General features: G+C 38.4%; 1 protein-coding gene across 1 annotated transcript; it reads right to left on the reverse strand.

The window, feature by feature from the left end:
- Positions 1 to 17,551, reverse strand: cyb561 (cytochrome b561). Its single transcript, XM_028022944.1, has 6 exons — positions 17,438 to 17,551; positions 15,808 to 16,015; positions 6,882 to 6,980; positions 6,683 to 6,786; positions 3,941 to 4,098; positions 1 to 3,019 (listed from the first exon to the last, which is right to left on the reverse strand). The coding sequence occupies exons 2-6, from the start codon at positions 16,010 to 16,012 to the stop codon at positions 2,827 to 2,829; spliced, it is 759 nt and encodes a 252-aa protein (XP_027878745.1). The 5' UTR covers positions 16,013 to 16,015; positions 17,438 to 17,551; the 3' UTR covers positions 1 to 2,826.
- Between the last annotated feature and the right edge of the window lie 6,567 nt (positions 17,552 to 24,118).

A 24,118-nucleotide genomic window follows, 5' to 3' on the forward strand; every position in this document is an offset into this window, starting at 1 on the left:
ACACAGAACATTACTATGTGGACACAAACTGCACAGACCTGTCTTTGTTTCGGGTGACTTTGTGACGTTGCAGACTAATCGTTGCTGATGTTTCTCTCATATATATATATGTATATATATATGTGTGTGTGTGTGTGTACAGGATCTTTGACCACTGCCAGTAATAATTCATACTGCTCAGGAGCTCCCAGTTGGGAAAGTTATGCTTCAACACATTTTTACAGCTAAACTGAAAACTGTCCAGTTGGAACACTTCCACTCATTACTAGTGAGAGGACTAAATGCAACAACTCACTTGAACAGTGATATGTATATATGTATTTACAGTATATGTGTGTGTTAACATACTGCCACATGTCCATGCTGTAATAAAATGTGATCTGCAATCTGATTAGTAATGATGGCCTTTTATTATCTTTAATATAACTAATAACTACCTCTAATCCAGGGCTTCTGTGTTCTTGTTGTGTGTGTGTCTGCTCCGTCTATTGAAACCCCCAGTCAGTTGGAGCAGAAGGCCTTTCAAACTGATAGTCTGCTAGGGTTTCTTTCTCCCCGTCTCAGAATGCACACTAAATATGAGGGTCAAAGATATCATGCAGGTTATGGTCTCGATTCTTTGAAACCTAGTGAAGATATGAGAGTAGAACAGATTTTTAGAGAGCTCAAACGTAAAAGGTAGAGTTTAACTATTGGAACAGTCTCAGATTCATTAAGACAGCAGGAAGCCACAAAATTCGGTAAATGCTCATTTTCATCTTTTAATTTTCATAATTTACAATGAGCGAATGCTATCTCATTGTATTGTGAAGTTCCTTTAATGGTATGTCCCAGATAAGTCAGTAATGCATTATATGTGTGAACAAACATGTTGGTTCAAACGCCATGTGGACATTCTTCAAAACAAAACAAATTTAAAAATTGCATTCGAATATACCATATCCTAAATTGCATCTAAGAAGTCAAGTCATTTCACACACATTTTATTTTATATAGTGAGATTAGGACTTCTTTTTGAACAATTACAATGTTAAGTGGAACATCAAGATTAACAACATTCAGCAGTGGAAATTTGGCAAGTCTGTTAGGCAGAGAGCGTTACTGGTTATTCTAAACACAAATGAGCTTTACCTACTAATTGTGTTTCATCAGAATACACATATAACATTTACAACCACAGAGCCAAAACATAATTACAGAGAACTTTTCGTACAACATTCAAGTTTAGAGCTTTAAGAGAGGAATAACTGTTTCAGTTAAATCTGACTCTAAAAGTCACATGAAGCAAGAAGTTTCAGGTTTCCTTCAATGCTGTTAATGGTTGTTGCTTGGCACTCACTAATTTCCATATACTATGTGATTGAATTTCTGTGACATATATCACATTCAATGGCACGTAGTACTGAAAAGGCAACCCTAAGTTTAAAGGTGTTAACATACACATATAGTGGCTACTGATATTACAAAGTTTTAAAAAGATAAGGTTTTAAACTTGAAAGTGTTTCCATAATACCATTCCTAAAAAGTAGTCATAAGTTGGAGCTCCATGTTGAATGGATCTCATGTAGCCATCTTTAAAATACACAGATCTTGAGGTTAGATTTTATAAGACCATGTTGCATATTGTGCATCTATTAGAGCATGAAACACAGAGCTTTTTCCTTCTGTTCAAACATTTATTTTTTACATCTTAGATCCATCATAAGGTCGGTTTCAATAAATTGTGTTGACTCTCAGACTCTGAGATCAGCTGAAATTGTTGGAACAGAGGCCAGTGAGAGTCAAACTAGTCAGATTTTTTTAAACTGAAATACAACTGATGTTTGTAAGATACTAAGTAAAAGTAAGATACTTAGTTTTGGAGTAAGTATCGTACTTACAGTAAGTAAGATACTTGGAGGAATGTTTCTTACTTATCCATCACTTCAAACTGGAGATCATGGATTTGTGCTTAGGAAAATATATGTTTTAGGTTTTCATTAGAGGCTAATTTTGTAGCAAATGAGTGTCTGCCCAGTCTGGGCACAACACTGAAAGCATGCAGTTAGGAAGTTCTGAGAATGGTGCCTTGGCTATTTCTGCATCCCAATATATGAAAATACTCTCATTTATGCTTCATAGCTGTGTGGAATTCATTTTATGTTTTATACACTCCAAAACCCCAGTGGTGTACCACCACATATCCTCTTAGAATGCTTATGAGATTTATGAGATGACCGCTCCCCATTGACAGGACATGTGGAGAACAAATTTTATTTGATTGATTGATTTTCTTATTCTTAATATTCTTATTTTTGTGTTTTCTGCTGCTGTTGTCATTACTGAGCGATTTATTTATAACTGTTTATAACTGCTTTGATAAAGACAGAATTCTGTCATATTTCCCAAGTTGAATATAATAAGCAAACTATTTTAAAGTAAACTCTCTTGAATAAAATACTGATTTGGGGATCTCTCCTAAAACTTTGGAGTAGCTGATTTCTATGAATAAAGGGAAATAAATAGCTTTTTTGAAATTCATCTTTAATACTCCTTTTTTTTACCAACTGTTGCTATTTTCACAAATGTAGTTTATGATACGTGCATATTTCAGTTATTCTGTGTAATGCATCAATAGATTAACATTCATATTCTGTAGGACAAATACACAATTTTAAGTAAAGCTAGGTAGCTGGGAGGAAAGTGAAAATAAATTAGTTTTGTTTTCAGGGTAGAGAAAATCATAACTGCTCTCTGTTCATTATTTTATACTTTATAAAAATAACAGCTTACACAAACATTGTTTTTTATGAGAAAGGTCCAGATGTGTCAGTGTCAGTTGGAGCTTCAGGGTGTTGTTGGCACCCCACCCTCAGTCAGGTTCTTGAAGTGGACAGACAGAGACTCTTCCTCAGGGTTTGGGGGACGTCTGTACTCCTCCCTGGTGATCAGGTAAACTAACAGCACCCCATAAAGCAGCAGCAGGATCCCCAACATGTTGGCCAGCACCCCTTCTGGGGCAAACAGAGAGTATGTATCCCTGTGAACAGAAACAAAAACTATAATATAGTGAAGATGGCATGCAGCAAGTCAGCAACATTATATTTTTGCATAAGTATTCATGCCCTTTTAACTTTTTCACATATCACATTAAAGTTTTATTTTATGTCACGGACCAACACACAATCATATGTTAGTGTGACATGGAAGGTCAGTGACACATTGTTTCAGGGTGAAATATACTCCTCCCAGTGAGAGGGGCCCGGACATCCAGGAGGCATCCTGACCAGATGGCCGAGCCACCTCAACTGGTTCCTCTCGATGTGAAGGAGCAGCGGCTCTACTCTTAGTCCCTCCCGTATGGCCAAGCTTCTCACCTTACATCTAAGGGAGAGCCCAGACACTCCGGCTACGAAACTCATTTTGACCGCTTGTATCCGTGACCTCGTTCTTTCAACTATGACCCAAATCTCATGAGCATAAATGAGGGTGGGAACGTAGATCAACCGGTAAATCGAGAGCTTTGCTTTTTGACTCAGCTCTCTCTTCACCCTGCTCCAATCCACCTGCTGATCTTCCGCTCTGTTTTTCCCTCATTCGTAAACAAGAACCTGAGATACTTAAACTATTCCACTTGGGGGAGGACTTCCTATCCGACCCGGAGAAGGCACTCTACTCTTTTCCATCTTGAGACTATGGAGGCACTAATTCTCATCCCGGCATCTTCACACTCGGCTGTGAACCACTCCAGTGAAAGTTGGAGATCATGACTTGATGAAACCTGTAGGACCACATCATCCATAAAAAGCAGAGATGCGATCCTAATACGGATTCCCTCAACACCTTGGCTGCGTATACAAATTCTGTCCAGTGCATCTTGTTTATTTGAAGAAAAAAAAAGGAAAAAAATCTTCTATAATCAAAGACAGTGCTTGCTATAATTGGCACAACAGAGACTTACGTAATGCTGAACAGGAGTTTCTCTGTGATGCCAAGAAGGCACGTCCCGATGGCCATTACCAACAGAGTGAGCCCACAGAAGACATGGATAGGCAGGTATGTGGCTCGTAACCATGACGATGCAACAGGAAAAAGAAAAAACAGCAAACCTAACACCCACTGGGATAAATAGACACATAAATAATAAGTATGCTTTTCTTTTAAGCTGTATTGTATGTAGGCCAGTGCTTGGTAAAACATTCCTGAATATTTTCACATTTTGTGATGAACAAACAACAAAGAAACAAAGATTTTTTTTATTGTGAAGTGGAAGGAAAAAAAATCTGAAAAATGTGTTGGATTCAAGCACTTTAATAATTTAGGGCAATAACAGTAAGTAATTATGCAGTAGTGTTTTTATTCTACTTATGAACATAAATACTGACATCTTTTGCCCATTCGTCTCTAAATAAATAATATAGAAACATCAATTATATATTACATATAAATAAATAGTTATATAATTATATATGTAATTATAATATTCATGGTGTATTCCCACTTTCCACCTAATGGTGATGGTGTATTCAGGGTGAGATGGAGAATTAGGTTTTGGAAAATTGCGTTTTGCCATTAGATCAGAAAGTTTACTTTTTGTGACAACATACACCATGTTCCAGACATGGTTCCTAGACGGCTTGCAACAAATTGAAAACAGAACCCTGTCTGCTGTGTTCCTTTGTTTTCAAGATTTTAATGGCACTGATCACAAATGATGTCACTATTGCTGGATGTTCGGACAAACAAAGTGCAAACAGAATAGCGACGTTGGAAGATGACCCGGGAGTTTTGTTTCAATATTCTTTCCAGAAAACTTGCTAAGCCCGGTGATCGGGGCACCGAGGCGGTCCACTGTGTTTTTGTTAAGTAGATGTTAAGTAGACAGGAAAAGTAAAAATACTACTGGGTAATTATATGTTACAGGAAAACATCACCAGTGAAATGCTATCTAACCCACCTAAAAACAACAAATCAAAAATACACTTAAAATGAATATCAATTATTTGCACTTCTGTTTAATCCACGTTAGGTCAGCTGCTCCATCAGGCACCTCAGGTCTTCGGGGGCCAGACCAGAGATATATAAATGTAACATCTATTTATTGAGATTATCAATGTTACTAATTTGATTTAATGGTTTCAGCATAAATTAAAACATTTTAAATTGGTTAACATTTAAACGTCAGATATTAAGGAGCGGGCAAGTTTACTTTGTAAAAGTTCAAAGAACAATATTCATAGTTAAATTGTTTTGTTATCACAGCTACAATCTGATGCTGTGGGTGTAATCTTTGACACTGATGTCTGTTTGTTCACAAATACAAATTAGTAAGCTGCAATTATAACTTACTATTTTTAGGTTGGCCATTTAAACTACTTCCCCTCTCCCAGGTTTCACTAAATCTAATACAGAAGCTGTTAGAGATGCTGATGTTTTTAGCAACAAGAGGGGCCCTCAAGTCAGATTCTGCTCCAAGCCTCATAAAGCCTTGGACCCACCCTGCATGATGAGTTAAACCCGCTGCACTGCGCAGAGTGCTCGAGATTTAATTCAATACTGCTAATGTGGCTTTAGTAGCTCTTCCATTTTGTGTCTGTTGAGTTTTTTATAGGCGCCACAGAAACTGTTCTGGTTGCCCGAGTTTATGGGACAAGTTTTTCTGATCTTCATGGGCCGTGCGCATTAACTCTGGCTAACTAAGTGGACAAAGAATTTTGGTATGGTTTGGTGCATCACATAACTGGAAAAATAATAATAAAAATATATGTAATATAAAACCAGTGTGAAGCGTGACAACTAGGAAAGAGTGAAAGGGCTTGTTCGTTAACCACTAACGCACCGGCCAACCGGGACCACATACATAAACTTTACAGGGAAGACAGAGCCACACACTGGGCAGATTGTTGAGATGTAAACGCCCCACATAATTCTTTGCTCACAAAGATAAATCATTCTCACCGCTCACTTCTACAAGTTATTCCTGCGGTTCACTAGAGCTGCACAACCAGAGCTAATGTGGTAGGTTTTAAACTTTTACCTTGATGTGAAGTTCGCCAAAGAAAAATAATTCCACACAGGGGGTTGATGTAAATATCCAGACAGGTCAGCCTGTGTCCAGGTTGAGTGAATGGAGGCGCACGCGATCCGCGCTGAGGTAACTTCAGAGATCAAGCAGCGGCAGCACGGGAGGCAATGTGCAGCGGCGTCAGTTGTGCGATTGGTTTGTTCTCCCAGCTTTAAATGCATAAACTATAAATTTATCTTTTAGGAATAAATTTGCTCTGACAGTGAAAAGCTCAGAGCAACAGAGATGCTTGCCTCCAGATTAATGCAAGTAAAATTATTAATGGGGCTAGTAAAGCATGGCAAGCCACCAGGCTTGTAATACACTGGGGGAAACCCTGCTTTCATACAGAAGTGTGGAGCAATTTAAGCAATGGTTGAAATGCAGAGGACTCCAAGTGTGTGGAAAGAAGGCACTAATTGCCAAGTTCCTCTTTACAATCAGTGTTCTAAATGTTTGATGTCATTTGCGATCAGTGCCATTGGGCAACTACGAAAAGAAATCAGTTGTACACTATTTTATTGGTGGTGTAAAACTACAGGGGGTTTGATAGAATTACATGCCAAACTTTTCACTTTATTAGTACATCTAATTTGCAAGGCACTGCAAAACTGCATATGTGTGTGTGTGCATTTATACCTGTAAGCAGAAGAAGATTAGGGTGGCCATGCCACACCAGCTGTGAAGAGAGTACATGTCTGGGATCTTGGCTGCTCTGTGAAAGTCAAACACAGCTACAACCCCTGCACACACACAGTATTTTACAGGACAGTTTCATGACAGGAAGTAATGATTTTGCCCTACAATATTAAAGTTTATTGAATCAACTTTCTCTTACCTATGATGCTGATGATGAGGGCGAGCAGGTGAATAATGCCATGAAGCAGCTTCACATGTTTTTTTGCTTCATTACAAAAAACTCTGTAAACTAAAATGGCTAAAAAGAGAGAAACAGGTCTTCATCAGGAGTGAATAACATTAATGGTTAAAATTTATTATATCTGCTAATGAATACAAATGCTTGTATTTCTTCACTGGTTTTGGAAGTGACACTGTGTTTTGCAGGTTCAACATTTTATTCTATGTTTTTATGTTTCTGTGTACCACAGAAACATGTTAAGAATTAATGTTTATAATTGCTGCATGATTTTCATTAATCTTTGAGTTTCTGTAATTTTCCCAAAGAAGTTTAAAATCATGACCTGAACCAAACCTTGAATGATACTGACCCATTCCATCACCCCAATTAACGTGAAGGTTGTGTCTGGTAGAAATAAGTCTCCATGAAGAAATGCACAAACAGATCTACAAGATAACTTTGCTGTAGGGCCCAAGGTAAATGGCGTAAAACTCATCTTCACATTTCTTATGAAATCTATAAAGAAACTGTGTAGCTATCACTCAGCACTAAAACATGCAAGGGAAACGTTCTTTGCAGAAATCATAAACAAAAACTAACGATGCTCGAGCTTGATTTGCAATAGTTGACAGGTTCACAAACCCTCCAGTGACTGACCTGCAATCAAACAAGGCCTGCAATGAATTTGCCAACTGTACTTAGCAGAAAAAATAAGAAAAGCAGAGGATTAATAATCAACACTAAATCCAGTACCAATGCTATGCCCAGACATAACAAATGCAGAAAAAAAATGACTTTATTTCAACTACTCAGCTGTAAAAGCTTAGAAGAAATTATAAATCAATTAAGCTCAAGTTCTTGCTGTCTTGATATCCTATCTACAACTTTTCTTAAGTTCTGCCTGTCATTGTAAATGATCTGATCCAAATAGTAAACTCATTCCTCTCATCAGGTGTTTTCCCTCAGGCTTTAAAACAGCAATTATCAAACCACTGATAGACAAAACAACAATCTGAACAAATTACTACTGCAAAATTACAGGCCAATCTCCAACCTCCCATTCATCAGCAAAATTATTGAAAATGCTGTTTCAACAGTTAAATAGCTTCCCACTTTGACGTGTTTCAGCCTGGTTTCCATGGTTACCACAGTACTGAGACTGGCCTAGTCAAGTGTTCAATGACATCCATATAAACACAGACTGTAGAAGAACCACAGTTCTAGTTCTGTTAAACCTCAGTATTGACCATGACATATTGCTGAAGTGACTGGAGACTTGGGTCGGACTCTCCAGTCCAGAACTCAACTGGTTTGAATCTTACTTAAAGAAAATGAATTTCTTTATTTCAATAGGAAACAACTCATCAAAGCAGGCAGACGTTACATGAGGGGAACCCCAAGGCTCAATCCTAGGACCCCTCTTATTCAATCTATATGCTCCCACTATCTCAAGTTACTACAGGAAATAAGATTAGTTACTTATTGCTAAGTACTTATTACATTACATGCTGAGTTATACAGTACTCAGCATGTAATCAGCATCACATTATGATGTCACCATGTGACTCTGAATCTTCCAGGCACTGAACAGTTACTTAGAATAGATAAATGTGTGGATGTGAAATAACTTTCTCCAGCTGAACAGAAACAAAACTCAAGTTAATATCTTTGGAGTTAAAGAGGAATGATCTAGAGTCATAGATCTAGAGTCAATTCAGTTACTACAGCTGAAAACTAGAGTGCAGACTCAAATCTGAGCTGATCCTTCAGAGCCGCATAAAGACAGTTACAAAGGTGGCCTTCTATCAACTGAAAAACATTTCTAGGGTTAAAAGACTATATCCCAGTAAGAACTAGAGGAAACCATCCATGCGTTTATCTTTAGTTTCATCGCTTACTGCAATGTCGTCACAGGTCTGCCTAAACAGCTGAAACACTGAGTTCCTCTAAATCTAGACTAAGAACCCACCTGTTTAGAGTTGCATTTGAAACATTATAAATGAAACATTAACCAATACTCTGATGTGTAATGATGACGCTTGACAAAATTTAATTCTTCAATTGTTGATGTCTTTGTATTTTTGTGTTTTTTATGATGTAAAGCCCCTTGTACTGCCTTGTATACATCACATTATACCTGGATTATTGGAAAAAGTTTCTAGATTGAAGTTACTCATTGGAGTGATCTTGGAAAACTACTCCCTTGGATGAGATACAACCTCACATATGGGTTGTTCATTGCTCATTGCAGCACAAATGACCTCAACTTCGAAGGAATGCTCATAGCATTCAGAGCTCCAATCTAAAAATGTCATGTAAAGAATTGCTAAAAATTCTGAACCAAAAGTTTGAGCCTCAGCATGTATGGAAAGCCAAACATCCCCCAATTCAAGAAATCAAGATGTCCCAATGTTCGTAGATATAAATGTGAACGTTTTACTCAAACTTGAGGTGCATACATATATATTAATCCTGATAAAATGATTTATTTTTTTATTTAACCTATTTTGCATTTCAATAATTTTTTGACCTCATGGCTGTATGTGGAAGATATCAACTTATTTTTATTTCCACCTTGCCAATTTAAATCTTTCAGAGATGCTAGCACTGCCATAGGAAAGCATAGTTTCCTACTTTGAGCTACTTTGATCTTTAAAGCAGTCTGCAGCTGAGTTGCTGTGGAGGTTAGCAAGTTAGATTAGGGATTATTCACCGATACAAGGCAGCAATTAGATGATATCACAACACTTATTTTAATCAGCAACCATCTCTCTTTGTAATAATTACAGTCTCAAATCAATCAGCAACCACACAAAGAGCAACACTGAACCCCATCAGGTAAAACACTGGCAACCTTTGCCACCTGATGACAGTCCTGCTGCCAAGTACAAAAATCAAACACCTCTCAGAATACCAAAGTCATAATGTTTTCTGTTGGGTCAAATGAACTATTTTTCATATTTAGAATCAAGGCAAACTTAGTTTAGTCGCTAACTTACATATATTTCAGGATATGATGCCTAGGCGCAAATTCAAACTGGAAGACTCTTTAGTCCCACCTGCATCATCCAATCAGCGCGTCCCGCTCATCGTCACCGACCTATCAACGCTGGACCAAGCCACGTCACGTAAAATCACCGACCAATGCCCAGTTGATAAGGACCTCCATTCATGGCATCTTCCGCTTTCCAGCTGCACTCAACCCTCCTCCACCTCTTCTCCACCTCCACTCTCCCGGCTCTTCAGGCTCGCATCCTTCACCGACCTCCACCACCAGTGTCGGGTCCTGGGGGATGACATTCCTAACCTACATCGGGAATGCTCATCCGAGCTTATTGCAATTCACAGCTCAATGTCCTCAGCCGGGGCCCGAGCCCCAAAGAACTTTAAAATCATGCATGTCAATAAACCTTTTTAATCGCCGTTTTTTCCATCTGAGTCTCTCCAGATTGAAGTTGTGCATCTTTTCAAACAATCAGAATATGTGTAAACATCACTGTTTCAATATTATAGCATTCAGAATCATAGTTTCTTTCTTAATGTTTGGAAAGTGGCATTTGAAAAAAAAAATCCTTTTAGCCTCTGCTGCTCAGTCATAGCATTTCTCTTTCAAAAATGTCTTTTTGACAATGAGTCCTTTTGTACATTACATTTAGAATGTTGATTTAATATTTTAGATATATATGCTACAGCCAAAATACCAGTAGTAGGTATATGCAACCAATTTGACAAGCGAGATTAAATCACTCATCTTACCTCAAATGATGCAATTTTATCTTAAGTTTATGACCTCATGTTTTAACTCATACACATAACAATTGGTATATAAAACAAATAAAAAAACCCCAACTTATTATGGTGTAAGCACAATTCTGATGATGAAACTTATGATAGACTAAATTCACTTTCAAAAGTGAAAAATGATTTTTAACTATAAGAAATAAAGGTCTAATCTCTTTACCCACGAGGTTCTTAACTTCAGAGACGTCTATAAATGATGCCTTGTAGCTAATTATCTGGCTACATGAGCAATATTTTTTTTACCATTTCCTAGACACAATGGGTAGCTCAATGTACCCTTTGGCTGAACTTGCCCCAGTTTTCCCTAAGTCACTCATCTGTTCACTACAGCATTAGGGGTTCAAAAGCAGTCTCTAATTCTTTTAATGATATGTGAATATATGATTCAGTTGTCATCGACACAGTAACATCAAATAATACTTAATGTGTTCATTAGTGAATAAACAGTACTTTAATATGTCACTGACATAATAAAACCACTTTAAAAAGATGAACTGCAGTGATTTTATTCTTTGTACACAAAAGTTTTTAATAATAAATATTTCTCACAGACGACTATAAATTCCAAAATATTGCAGAGTGTTGTAGTTTTCGTCTGTAGTAACTGGGTCAAACGCTGGCGCCATTTTGTGACATAATGAGGGTAAGTCAAACCATAAAAAACTAAGGCTGAGTATAAAAAAAACAAAGGAAGTTGTAAGCGATTTCTGTAAAGATTTGATCAAATTATCTGCAGTTTTGGAGTGACGAAGATCTGGTTCTACTGAAGGACTGCAACCATATTTATTGAGTCATATACTCTAGTTCAGGAAGCAATAATGACGTCAATGTTTCTGGGGCGGAATGTCTGACAGTGAAGGCTCTGTTGCCTCCAATTCACTGAATCGTAATAAACTGCAATGTCATGGAGAATATATTATTACATGGCATGGAGGAGAACCGAGGAACAGATGAGAGTAGAAAAGAGGATCCGGCGAGTAGTGACTGAAAATGAGAAGCCTAGATACTGAGGAGGTTGAACGCTAAACAAAAGACTGATGATCTAACAGGTTGCAGGTGTGAGTGAAGGGAGCAGGAGGCAGACTGAGGAAAGGGAGAGAGAAAGTGGCACAGGGGATGAGAGAGAGCACACAGGGGATCAGGAAATAATTCTAACACAAAATAATAACTAGACTAAAGAAACCTAATAAATGTAAAGTAACAAAGACGAACTAAGAAATAAACAAAATTAGAAACACTAAGAACAACTGAACTAAAGGAAAACAGGAACAAGACTAATTTAAGAAGAATAACAGAAATAAGCAAACCCATAATAAAGTCAAACAACCCCAGATATGAGAACTAAATTCAAAGTGTTAAATATTGGTAGACCTTAATTAACTATATGCACTATAAAATTGATAAAAATATATACATAAGTTGTAATTTAAATATAACTTAATATACAATAAACATATAAAATAAATACATAAATAAATAAAATAATAAGAATACACATGGAAATATATTGATCTATAAATAAATCTATAAATAAATTAGTCCAGGGAAGAGTGTCGGAGTTGGGCATTGTATTATCTGATTGCTACAGGCAGAGATGATTTCCTGTGGCACATTTTAGTAAAAAGAGTCTCTGGCTGAAGTTGCTCCAACACGCCATGAAGTGGATGAAACTTCATCCACTTTTCAAAGAGAAAATGCTTTTGTTTTCACAGATTGAAAGCACAGTAGTTCATCTTTTTAAATCATGTAAGGAGTTCTATTGTGTCAATGACACTTTAATAATTAATAATGCTCTCTTTTCTTTCAATTAAATGGACTGAAAATGTAATTTCTGCTGCGCTCTTGCAGTTCAACTTGTTCTGATGTTGTGTGGTTAATGGTGATGTTAATGTGACTCTGCACATTAACCTGGAAATTTGAGGAGTCATCACAAAAATATGTTTGCAAAATACATTGGTGTTATAGCCACAGAATGTGTTGCATTTCAGAGCAAACAAGAACTAGGTTATCAAAGAAATTAACGATGCATCTGTACGAGTAGGTTTGTCTGAGTTTATTTAGTGGCAATATTTTTTGTAAAAATTGTATGTAACAAGAGATCCACCTACAGAAACCTTAACATTTTCCTTTCCTTACAGTATGTCCACTTAGCTCATTTCAGATGTTGACTTCTGACAAAAAGGAAGGAAAGATTGTGAGTAGAATAGTATACGTACTTTCCAATGTAACTACAATAGCTCCAATTTCTGTTTATGCCTGGGTGAGGAAGCCATTGGGGCTTTACTACACACATCAGCCTCCCCATTACAGTCACCATCTAACGTCTAACTGACCTTTTCCTTTATTGACATAATGCAATTCAGGACTGCACCAGTTGGTCTAATGTGGTTATTCTCATTTGTGAAACTACCAAGGGCTACAGACACCAAACGATTGAGCAGGATAATTCATATTGTTTTGTAGTCTGAGTAAAAAGGCATTATCGGGATCTGCTGCAGTGTGAGCCCTGCAGTGTCGACAAAATCTGTTATTCTCTTAGAAGTGTCAAATCATTTGTGGAGTTTGGAGAGAACTCAACTTATGAAAAAGTTTGGAAAAACAAGCATTAAAAGGAGTAGTTGGCTAGTTCATAAATTCAGAAAAGAAGAAAAGAGATTTTACCCTAACTGGTTCAAATATTGTATGAGGCCAGCCTTCCTATCAAACAGATATTGCATTTTACTGAAGGATGAAATTAATGACAATTGCCAGTTGAAATTGTCATTATACAATATAGTTGCTGATAAACAGTAAATAAAATCTTTGAAATGGTGTTACCACCAACTACGTCAAGAGAAAGTAGCATATTGAATTCACTGGTATTCATTGAGGATGGGCAGGGAGCCTGATACAGCTCATTCTGTGTGATCTTCTGAGGACATTTTCTTGAACATATTGCTATGATTAATGTGAAAAGTTATCTTGTTTCTATTAAGTTTGAAAACTGTTTACTAATAGTCAGATGTTGGTTTGGTCCTGGGGACTGCTCTGGAACCTCTGGAGATTGTACCAAGAACTCAATAACATCACAGACAACCCTGAGCACCTTCTTCAGACTGACAACAATGTCTTCCAAATCTCTGCTACACAGACTGGTACAGGAGATCATTCTGGCCCACAGTCATCAGCAGCTACAAGAAAACTTTTTAAAATAATATCAGTTACAACAACATTTGGGGGATTAATTTACCTTGGGGCTAATAAATAATTTTTTAATTGAAATAAATTTAATAACTGCTACAGTGTAAAAAAAAAAAAAAAAACTAATTTAGCCAGTCTGCTGTAGATTTGATAAAGGATTGTTTTCAGGATGTACACGCATTGTTAAGAGCAGATCTTCTTAACCTAAATAAGGAAAAAAACTGGGATTTTAGTTTTTGGTCAATGCAATCCCTGGACATGACAGCGTGGTTGGTCCCCTGTCTTCCTTTTGTTGTCCATTTGTGAAAAATCTGGGTGTGATTGTTGATCCTATGTTTAAATATATTAAGCATATTAGTGCTGTTATCAAAGCCAGTTTCTATCAGCTGAGGACCCTTGATAAGAGAAAAAGTTATCTTCCTCTGCCTGATTTTGAAAGGGCTATCCACGCATTTATTACATCACATTTGGATTGTTGTAATTCTTTGTACTTAGGGTTGGAGCAGAGCTCCCTGTAGCGTCAGCAGAGCTTCCTGCAGTGACAGCAGCGTACAAAATGCTGCAGCTCCTCTCCTGACCAAAACAAGGAGGCGTGAATCCATCACCCAGGTTTTGCGGACCTTCATTGGCTCCTTGTTGCTTTTAGGATAAAATTTAAGGTTTTATTAATTGCTTTTAAGTGTTTAAACTCCATGGGGCCTTCTTACATATGTGAGCTCTTGCAGCCCTACAGCCCACCCAGAGCTATAAGGTCAACAAACCAGATTTTATTGGCAGTCCCTAAAGCTAGGCTAAAAACTAGAGGGGACAGAGCCTTCTCTGTGGAGCAGTTTCCTTCTCTGTTAAGCTTTCTCAGTCAGTCGGTCAGTTAAAGTCCAGACTGAAAACTCATCTATTCTCCCTGGCTTTCAACACCAGTTAAAGAAAAAAAAGGAAAAGGAGGGAAGAAAATTGTTGCAGCTAAATTTTAAAATTGTTTGGTTTTCATTCATGCTATTAGCTTTTGGTATCTCTGCCAATTTTATATTTGTCTTATTATTTTTACTAAACTTAATTTTATTTTTATTTGATCATTAATCTACCTGTGATGTTGTGTGTTGTGAAGCACTGAGGCTGTTGTAAATGTGCTACATCAATAAACTTTGACTTTGACTAATTTTCTGGGTTCCAAATAAGATCATTTAGTCAATGGAACAACTAGTGAGGTCAGAAATCTATGTGGGAAATCTTATCTTATGTGGTTCCTCACCATCCATTAGGGTCCAGTATAATTTTACACACAGTCCAAAGAATGTATTGATGTTCTTATCTGACCAGAGCAAATTCTTCTACCTATTTGCTGTGCCATGTACATGGTGTGTGGTGGACTACAAAAATAACTTATTTTGACTTTCTTCCTGCCACAATTTCATAGAGATCCGATTTATAGAGTGAACAGCTAATAGTTGTCCATTTGACATATTCTACCACCAGTCAGAGCATCACAGAACAAGCCAATATTTTTTTTTTCAATACAATTCTGACTCACTCGATCAGTTTGGGATTGACAGGCATCTGGTTTTTGTTTTCCTAATTCAACAGGTCAGCAGCCTGAGGCTAAACAGATATTAGCGACTGTAACCACAGACACACAGCAACACACCAAATCATACTCTGAGGAGCTTCTCCCTCATATACTCAGTTACTATCCAAAGTGAGGTGTAACCATGACCACTGACCGATGTAAAGAAAGTAGTTTTTCTTGCAAGTATAACCTATAGTTCGATTGTTAAAACATGCTGAATAAATAAGCTCTAGAGAGAAAAATCACTGGTCTTAATCACTTAAGATGCTCTTAGTATTCTTCTAATGCAATCAAATGAGGGCATGTTGAAAGAGATGTATTCTGTGTGGACTAAAGTAAAACATGTCTGGGTTTTCTCACCATCGCCATGCAGGAAAATCAGACCCAGCACCATGCAAAGAGGGTGCAGGTTGAACTCATGAGCCGAACCATCCCAGGCAAAACCTCCTCGGTAGTGACCCATCCACACCCCAGTCAGAACCACCGACACAAGGCCGAGCACCTGCGACGCTCCCACCAGCCCCGCAAACACAGAGCCACCATGGCGGGGGCTTAAATCATCCATAGTCTGAGAGCCAGAAACAGATACACAGAATTTATTTACATCAAGAAGTTGACGCAGACATTGATAAACACAACTTGAACAAAGCAATTTAATGAAACCTGACATCAGAGACACTACAGTGCAATATAAAAGTATTCACATCCCTTTAAATTCTCATTACATCTCAACAACAAACTGGGAAATAATTTTGGGAATTGATATGTAATAAATCAACAAAAAGAAGAATGTGAAGTAAAAGAGAAATACATAATGTTGTTTTTTTAATGCATTTTTAATGCTTTTTTAAAAAATGCTACAGATGCATCAAAACCAAAACAAAAAGACTCAAAAAAGCAATTAACACCCTGAACGCCCACATGCACAAATTATATGATGGCTATATGTGTATATATATAAATTTAACAGTTTTGATATTGTAAATATCATCATATTTATGTTTATCTTGTATAGTTTTTCCTACATTGCACTGTTTTGGAGCTGGCTTTAAATCTCATTGAACATATGCACAATGACAAACAATAAATTCTAATTCCTCGTTATTGCAAATAACATGGCCATTAGAGTGACCCAACTTTCAAAACATACTTTTAGAACAAATACAGTCCTATGTTACACATTAGTTACTCAATATAAAAGATAACACTAAACCATTGTATTAAAAATAACATAAGAGTACTCACCAGTGTAGATATAAAATAAGTGCAAATTATTGAGAGAATACCCACATACAAAAAGTCAGAATTCTGAGAAAAACGTCAGAATTATTTTTTTCCTCTTGGTTCTAATCCTCTTCCATATCTTTGAGTGTCCAGAAAAGTGCTGGACACTCAAAGTGAAAGTGTCATTTCATTTAATTTCATAATCACTAGAAAGTTATTCTTCAATTAAATTGTGTTTTCGTTATCAACGCCATTGGATTGTTTATTTGCTTTTTAAATTGTCAGGGGGTATATTTGATATTTTATTAAAAAATAATTTAAAAACATTATTTCGGGTTATTTGTAAAAGTCAATACCCAGAGAATCAACATATTTTCTACCAACTGAAGACATCGAAAATACACAACAGGAAGTGTCAGCTGACAGAGTTGCATGAAGCCGTGAAATAAGCAGGATTGAAACAATTATGACTCGTGTTATGGCGATTAAAAATCCATTAGCAACGACACGGCAAACAGCCTAGTATTCTAGAGCTACTGGTGCTGCTTCTAGTAGCCCAGAAGCAGCACCAAAATAAGCGTTGCTGAGGGAAATGGCATCAACATACAGGATACTGTTGCGCCAATGAATTGCGCTTTCACTTGTTACCTGTGATCAGCAGAGTGTCTTATATTTCTATTTAGTATTACATTAATCACTTCCACCGAAACCCAAATGCCAAATAAAGAAGCACTATATAGTTTGACTTAAGAACGACGAGACTTACTCCGCTTTGATACGTTAAGGAAGTCAAATCCTGACTTCAGGTCCTTCTTCCTCCTCCTCTCTTTCTCTCAGTGAGCGCAGAGGTGGGAGAGTCTGTGTGATCTAGAGGCGTGACACGGACTCAAACCACGTGACCATAATATCAATTTAATGCTAAGGGAAATGATAGTGACATTCTGTTTCTATACCTCTCAGTTGCAAAATACGTGTCAATTAACAAAATAATAACATTCACAAATTCACAGACAAAATAAGTGAAACGTCATCACTACGTCAAGAGGGTGACTGAAACGTCAGGACAAGTGGAGGAAAAGAGAGGAGGAGGGGGGTTATTATGCCTCACATCCTGGGTGCTGAGAGGTTTGTTGCCCTGACAATAAAGAGTACTGGGGATGTTAGTGAGAGTGGAGAAGAACAAACTGTGCTTAATCATAAAATACTTAAGCACTTGTAGTAGTCCCAGCAGTAGCCATTTTTAACGAATGTAGTCTTAGGTGAACCCATCCATCTGGGTCCCCCACAGCCCAACTGTTAAACCCTAAGTTATTCAAACCTAAGGCAGATCTACACTGCTCAAAAAAATAAATCAAATAACCAATCCTAGATCTGAATGAAAGAAATATTCTCATTGAATACTTTGTTCTGTACAAAGTTGAATGTGCTGACAACAAAATCACACAAAAATCATCAATGGAAATCAAATTTATTAACCAATGGAGGCCTGGATTTGGAGCCACACACAAAATTAAAGTGAAATAACACTACACGCTGATCCAACTTTAATGTAATGTCCTTAAAACAAGTCAAAATGAGGCTCAGTATTGTGTGTGGCCTCCACGTGCCTGTATGACCTCCCTACAACGCCTGGGCATGCTCCTGATGAGGTGGCGGATGGTCTCCTGAGGGATCTCCTCCCAGACCTGGACTAAAGCATCTGCCAACTCCTGGACAGTCTGTGGTGCAACGTGACGTTGGTGGATGGAGCGAGACATGATGTCCCAGATGTGCTCAATCGGATTCAGGTCTGGGGAACGGGCTGGCCAGTCCATAGCTTCAATGCATTCATCTTGCAGGAACTGCTGACACACTCCAGCCACATGAGGTCTAGCATTGTCCTGCATTAGGAGGAACCCAGGGCCAACCACACCAGCATATGGTCTCACAAGGGGTCTGCGGATCTCATCTCGGTACCTAATGGCAGTCAGGCTACCTCTGGTGAGCACATGGAGGGCTGTGCGGCCCTCCAAAGAAATGCCACCCCACACCATTACTGACCCACTGCCAAACCGGTCATGCTGAAGGATGTTGCAGGCAGCAGACCGCTCTCCACGGCGTCTCCAGACTCTGTCACGTCTGTCACATGTGCTCAGTGTGAACCTGCTTTCATCTGTGAAGAGCACAAGGTGCCAGTGGCGAATTTACCAATCCTGGTGTTCTCTGGCAAATGCCAAGCGTCCTGCACGGTGTTGGGCTGTGAGCACAACCCCCATCTGTGAACGTCGGGCCCTCATACCATCCTCATGGAGTCGGTTTCTAACCGTTTGTGCAGACACATGCACATTTGTGGCCTGCTGGAGGTCATTTTGCAGGGCTCTGACAGTGCTCCTCCTGTTCCTTCTTGCACAAAGGCGGAGGTAGCGGTCCTGCTGCTGGGTTGTTGCCCTCCTACGGCCTCCTCCACGTCTCCTGGTGTACTGGCCTGTCTCCTGGTAGCGCCTCCAGCCTCTGGACACTACGCTGACAGACACAGCAAACCTTCTTGCCACAGCTCGCATTGATGTGCCATCCTGGATGAGCTGCACTACCTGAGCCACTTGTGTGGGTTGTGGAGTCCGTCTCATGCTACCACGAGTGTGAAAGCACCACCAACATTCAAAACTGACCAAAACATCAGCCAGACAGCATAGGTACTGAGAAGTGGTCTGTGGTCCCAACTGCAGAACCACTCCTTTATTGAGTGTGTCTTGCTAATTGCCAAAAATTTCCACCTGTTGTCTATTCCATTTGCACAACAGCAGGTGAAATTGATTGTCAATCAGTGTTGCTTCCTAAGTGGACAGTTTGATTTCACAGAAGTTTGATTTACTTGGAGTTATATTGTGTTGTTTAAGTGTTCCCTTTATTTTTTTTTGAATAATAAATTATTCACATTCAATGAAGAAGCTTATTTCTCTGAAAGAAAAGGAAACAGGCATCTCTCAAAAGATAACATAACAATGAATTATAAAAACAGGCTTTTGTACCTTGAAAAAAAAAACCACATTAGCTAAATCACAACCTTTTCTTGCATGTTTACTGATTTTTTATTAGTGCTAATTAAGATTTTCATTATTAAATATTAAAGTGAATAATACCAATATTGTAGTTGAACTAACATTTTTTACATATTGTAATGACGCCAACACCGGAGATGTAGTCCCGCCAAACAGGGTTTATTAGAAATAGGTACAAGCTGCTATTCCTGAGGCTGCAGCTCACGCCTCCAACAAACGGGCACACTCAACCGTTAGCTTCATTGCTAACTCCCCTCTGAAGTCTCCCCCACTTCCGGTCCTGGTACTCCCGCTCCACTGATCCCCCGCCCACATGACAGGCCTATCACATGAGAGTGGGAGCCAGCAGAGTCAGACAGGGAAAGCCCATAACACTCTAACAGAAAGGATCATAATGCAACTTATAACAAATACAAATAACCATATCGACCCCAGCAGAACTAAAACACAGAATCGTTACAATATATTACACTATATTGCCAAAAGTTTTCAGCTGTCTTCACTTACATAATTGACATCCCATTCCTAATCCTTAGGGTTCAATATGACATTGTTCGACCCTTTACAGCTAGAACAGTTTTAACACTTCTGGGAAGGCTGTCCACAAGGTTTAGGAGTGTGTTGATGTGGATTTTTGACCATTTTTCTTGAAGCTTATTTGTGAGGTCACATAAATGATTGTTGACAAGAGAAGGCCTGGCTCTGAGTCTCCGCTGCAATTTATCCCAAAGGCGTTCTAGTGGGTTGAGGTCAGGATTCTGTGCAGGCCAGTAAAGTTCATCCACACCTCTGCCATCCATGTCTTTATGGACCTTGTTTTGTGCTCTGGTGCACAGTCATGTTGGAAGAGGAAGCTCCAAACTGTTCCCACACAGTAGGAAACATGGAATTGTCCAAGATGTCTTGGTATGATGAAACATTCAGAGTTCCTTTCACTGGCACCAAGGGGCCAAGCTCCTGAAAAGCAACCACACACAAGGAAATTTCACGACTGTATTTATTCCACAGGTTGCATCCTATCACAGTTCCACGCTGGAATTCACTGAGCTCCTCAGAGGGACCCATTGTTTCACAAATGTTTATAAACACAGTCTGCATCCCGAGGTGCTTAATTTTATACATCTGTGGCCATGGAAGTCATTGAAACACCCGATTCTGATAATTCAAATACTTTGGGTAAGTCAAAATACATTGGCTTATTTTTGGGGTGATGGGTTCAGAGTAAACAATCTTTTACTTTAATATAAATACATAAACATTTGTGTAAAATTGCTGAAAAATATTTTTAAAAACCTAAAATGGGATAAAAATGACTGTACTACAACTATGCAGTCTAGTAGAACAATTTCACACTGATTTTGAGTCTTTGGGTCACATGACTTGAAAGCTATTGAAGAAAAAACATATTTTTGTAATATTAAAAATATTGCAAATGACTTGATTTTCAATAGAAATGAATTCAATTGCATCATTAACCCCTATTTGTGTAATTTGGTCTTAAGGCAAGACATGGGGTCTTGGACGGAGCACAGAGAGTCTCACTGGACGGAGCATTGGGGAACTCAGAAGGAGTAGACAATGAAGAGGGCTACCAGTCCCGCTTACTGGGGCAGAGCTGGGGTAGGTACAGGAGTCATAGATGTGACAGGAGCTGATGGTGGCGCTGGAGATGAAGATGGGACCGGAGCTGTGGGTGGCAGTGGTCTTCCATCCATGATTGCCAGGTAGCCTGATGTTCCCACCCTGCTTCCTCAAACAGCTCCACCAACCCTAAGGAAGGGAGATAGAACAAGGACAGATCTGGTTGCTATGCCGAGACGTCTCCAGGCGGAGTAGAGTTTGGCAGTGGCATTAATATATTCCTTGACGGTTAATTTCAATTCTTCAAAGTCCCTCTCGAATAGCATATCATCTGGGTCCATAATGTTGATTTTCTTACTTTCCGCGAACCTCACCATTACTTTTGGTGGGATCCTTCTGTCATGATTAGCGGTTTGAGGTGGTGAGGATTAAAGCAGTAGATCCAGGTTGTGGTGTGAAAAAAATATGATTTAATTATGAGTCTCAATATACAAAGTCCAGGCAGCACAAGTGAGCAGAGATTCGAGGAGCTCAGATGCTGGTAGCAAAGTACATGAACATCAGACATATGACACGACTTACGACAAGAATCTGACAGAGAACAGGTGGGATTAAATACACAAGGGGTAATCAGGGAACACGGGACACAGCTGGGAGCAATCAGGGGCAGATGGGGCAACACAAGAACTAAATTGACACACAGAAAACCAAATCCTCACATCCACCTGTATCAAATCGAGATAGAATAATCAAGGAAAATTTTTAAGAGCAATTTTATGGGGGTTGGCAAAATTACAGTGAAATGTAATGTAAAATGTTATATCTTCAAGCTGCAAGACGAAAAAAGACTAGTTAAGGCCCTATGTTGAAGATGGTAAGAAATAAAGGCATACTTTTCTGTTTTTCTATCTGCTCTGTCTCTCTCTGCTCTCGGCTCCCACACCCTGAGCTGTCGGGTGTAGCGATCAGCCCCTTCCTCCCGTTTCAAACCCTTTAATGTAAGAGTAAAAGAGCTAAGCATGATTGAAATATTTGCTACCTTTGGGAAAAACAAAGCTTAGTCTATCAAAGCAATGTAGCCAGTTTTGCTAGTTTTGATTTCGAAGGCATAAGATGGCAGTTTATCATGATTCAAAGTAAAATCATGAACTGCAGTCTGATGTTTATTGTTAATGTGTTTCTTCCTATTGAGAAGGAAAGTAAATAAAATGTGTAACATGTCTTTTGCTTTAAGTATTTACAAACTGCTGGGTTTGTTGTTTGTGCTGCAGAGCCATAGCTCCTCACTTCAGCGGCTCTGTTGGAGCCTGTGTTGTTGTTGGGGGTGGGGGCTAAAAATTGATTAATATTTTTTTCTTAGATAAGTGGCAGATTTATTTCATTCTTTGTTTCCTTCACCTTTTAATATTTGATATTGTTTAAATACAAAAGTTTCTTTTATGATTGTTTTGGGGGGAGGTGGGGGGGCAATTCTAGACTTTTCCAAGAATCAAGAATCTACAAGACTGGAAGCTGTCCTCCCATGGAGGCTGTCCGCCCCGACTCTGTGGACGGGCAATTCCAGTGGCATGGTCTTCCCATGTCTTCCCATCCCGCCGAGCCTGGCTACCACTATCATTTGAAAGGTGGAGGTCTGCAGTGACCAGAAGACTTTGTAGAATACTCTCCAAACACGACTTGTGGTAACATAATCTTCAAGCTGGATAAAGATCCTATGATTCCATCAATCTACACTCCAATATCACTTATTCAGATCTTAAAATAATCTGCAAGACATTGGTCACAACAAGACTTAAAAAGATAACCCAACATATTACACACTCTCACCAGACTTGATTTGTATAAAAAATTGGAATTACACAAATACAAGACTCAATAATTTAATACACTAATGCTAAATCCAAAATAAATACAGCTTAACATTTTTAACAGGCTGAATGAGCCGACATAATTAAATTATTTCCTACTTATCTAATCAATAGTAGATGATTTTATTATTCAATTCAATTTTATTTAGATAGCGCTATTCAATTATACATACATTGCAACTTATGCCAGTTATCAACAGTACAGTAATCAGTCATTTACTCATAGCAGTTAAAAAATGTCTATCTAGGAAACCCAGCAGATTCCATAGTCATTGACTTGCAGCGTTCTCTCCTCCTGGACGAGAACATAGCAATAATCGTTTGCATTGTGTTGTTGATTTTACAGCAATCCCTCACACTGAGCATGCCTGGAGCAACAGTGGAGAAAAAAAACTCACCTTTTACAGGAAGAAACTTCCAGCAGAACCAGAAGCTAGCTGAGTACAAGCAGCCATTTGGCCTGGCTGACTGGAGGTTTGAGAAGACAGAGCAGAATGCTCAAAAAGAAGCAAAGGAACTAATGTAGGATGATTTTCAGTGTTCATGAAAGTAAAAAATTAATACCAGAAGAACGGTGGAGAACTCAACCTTTTTCACTGAAAAAAGAGAGTGTACAATTAAAATGATCGACTTTTTCTAAGATCTATCTATAGATAGATCTATCTCCCGCAATTTTCCTGCCCCATCTGAGGGCACCACTGTGTTTTTGGTAAATTATTTTGAAAATATACATATTTTCAGAATGTGTATACAGTATTTCATTTTCCTGTTAATGCGGTGTGATCTTTGATTATAAAAAATACACACAAGTAAAACAACTGGTACTATCAAAACTCAGGTCATCGTCCCTTTAAAAACTAAAAGGCTTTGCTGGTAAAGTGCCATGGACGTAATAAACACAATATTTATTTAGAGAATCTTACCACATTTACTCATTTTGAATTTACTTAATCAGGGAAA

This window comes from Xiphophorus couchianus, chromosome 7, assembly GCF_001444195.1.
Source record: "Xiphophorus couchianus chromosome 7, X_couchianus-1.0, whole genome shotgun sequence".
NCBI classification, from domain to species: domain Eukaryota; kingdom Metazoa; phylum Chordata; class Actinopteri; order Cyprinodontiformes; family Poeciliidae; genus Xiphophorus; species Xiphophorus couchianus.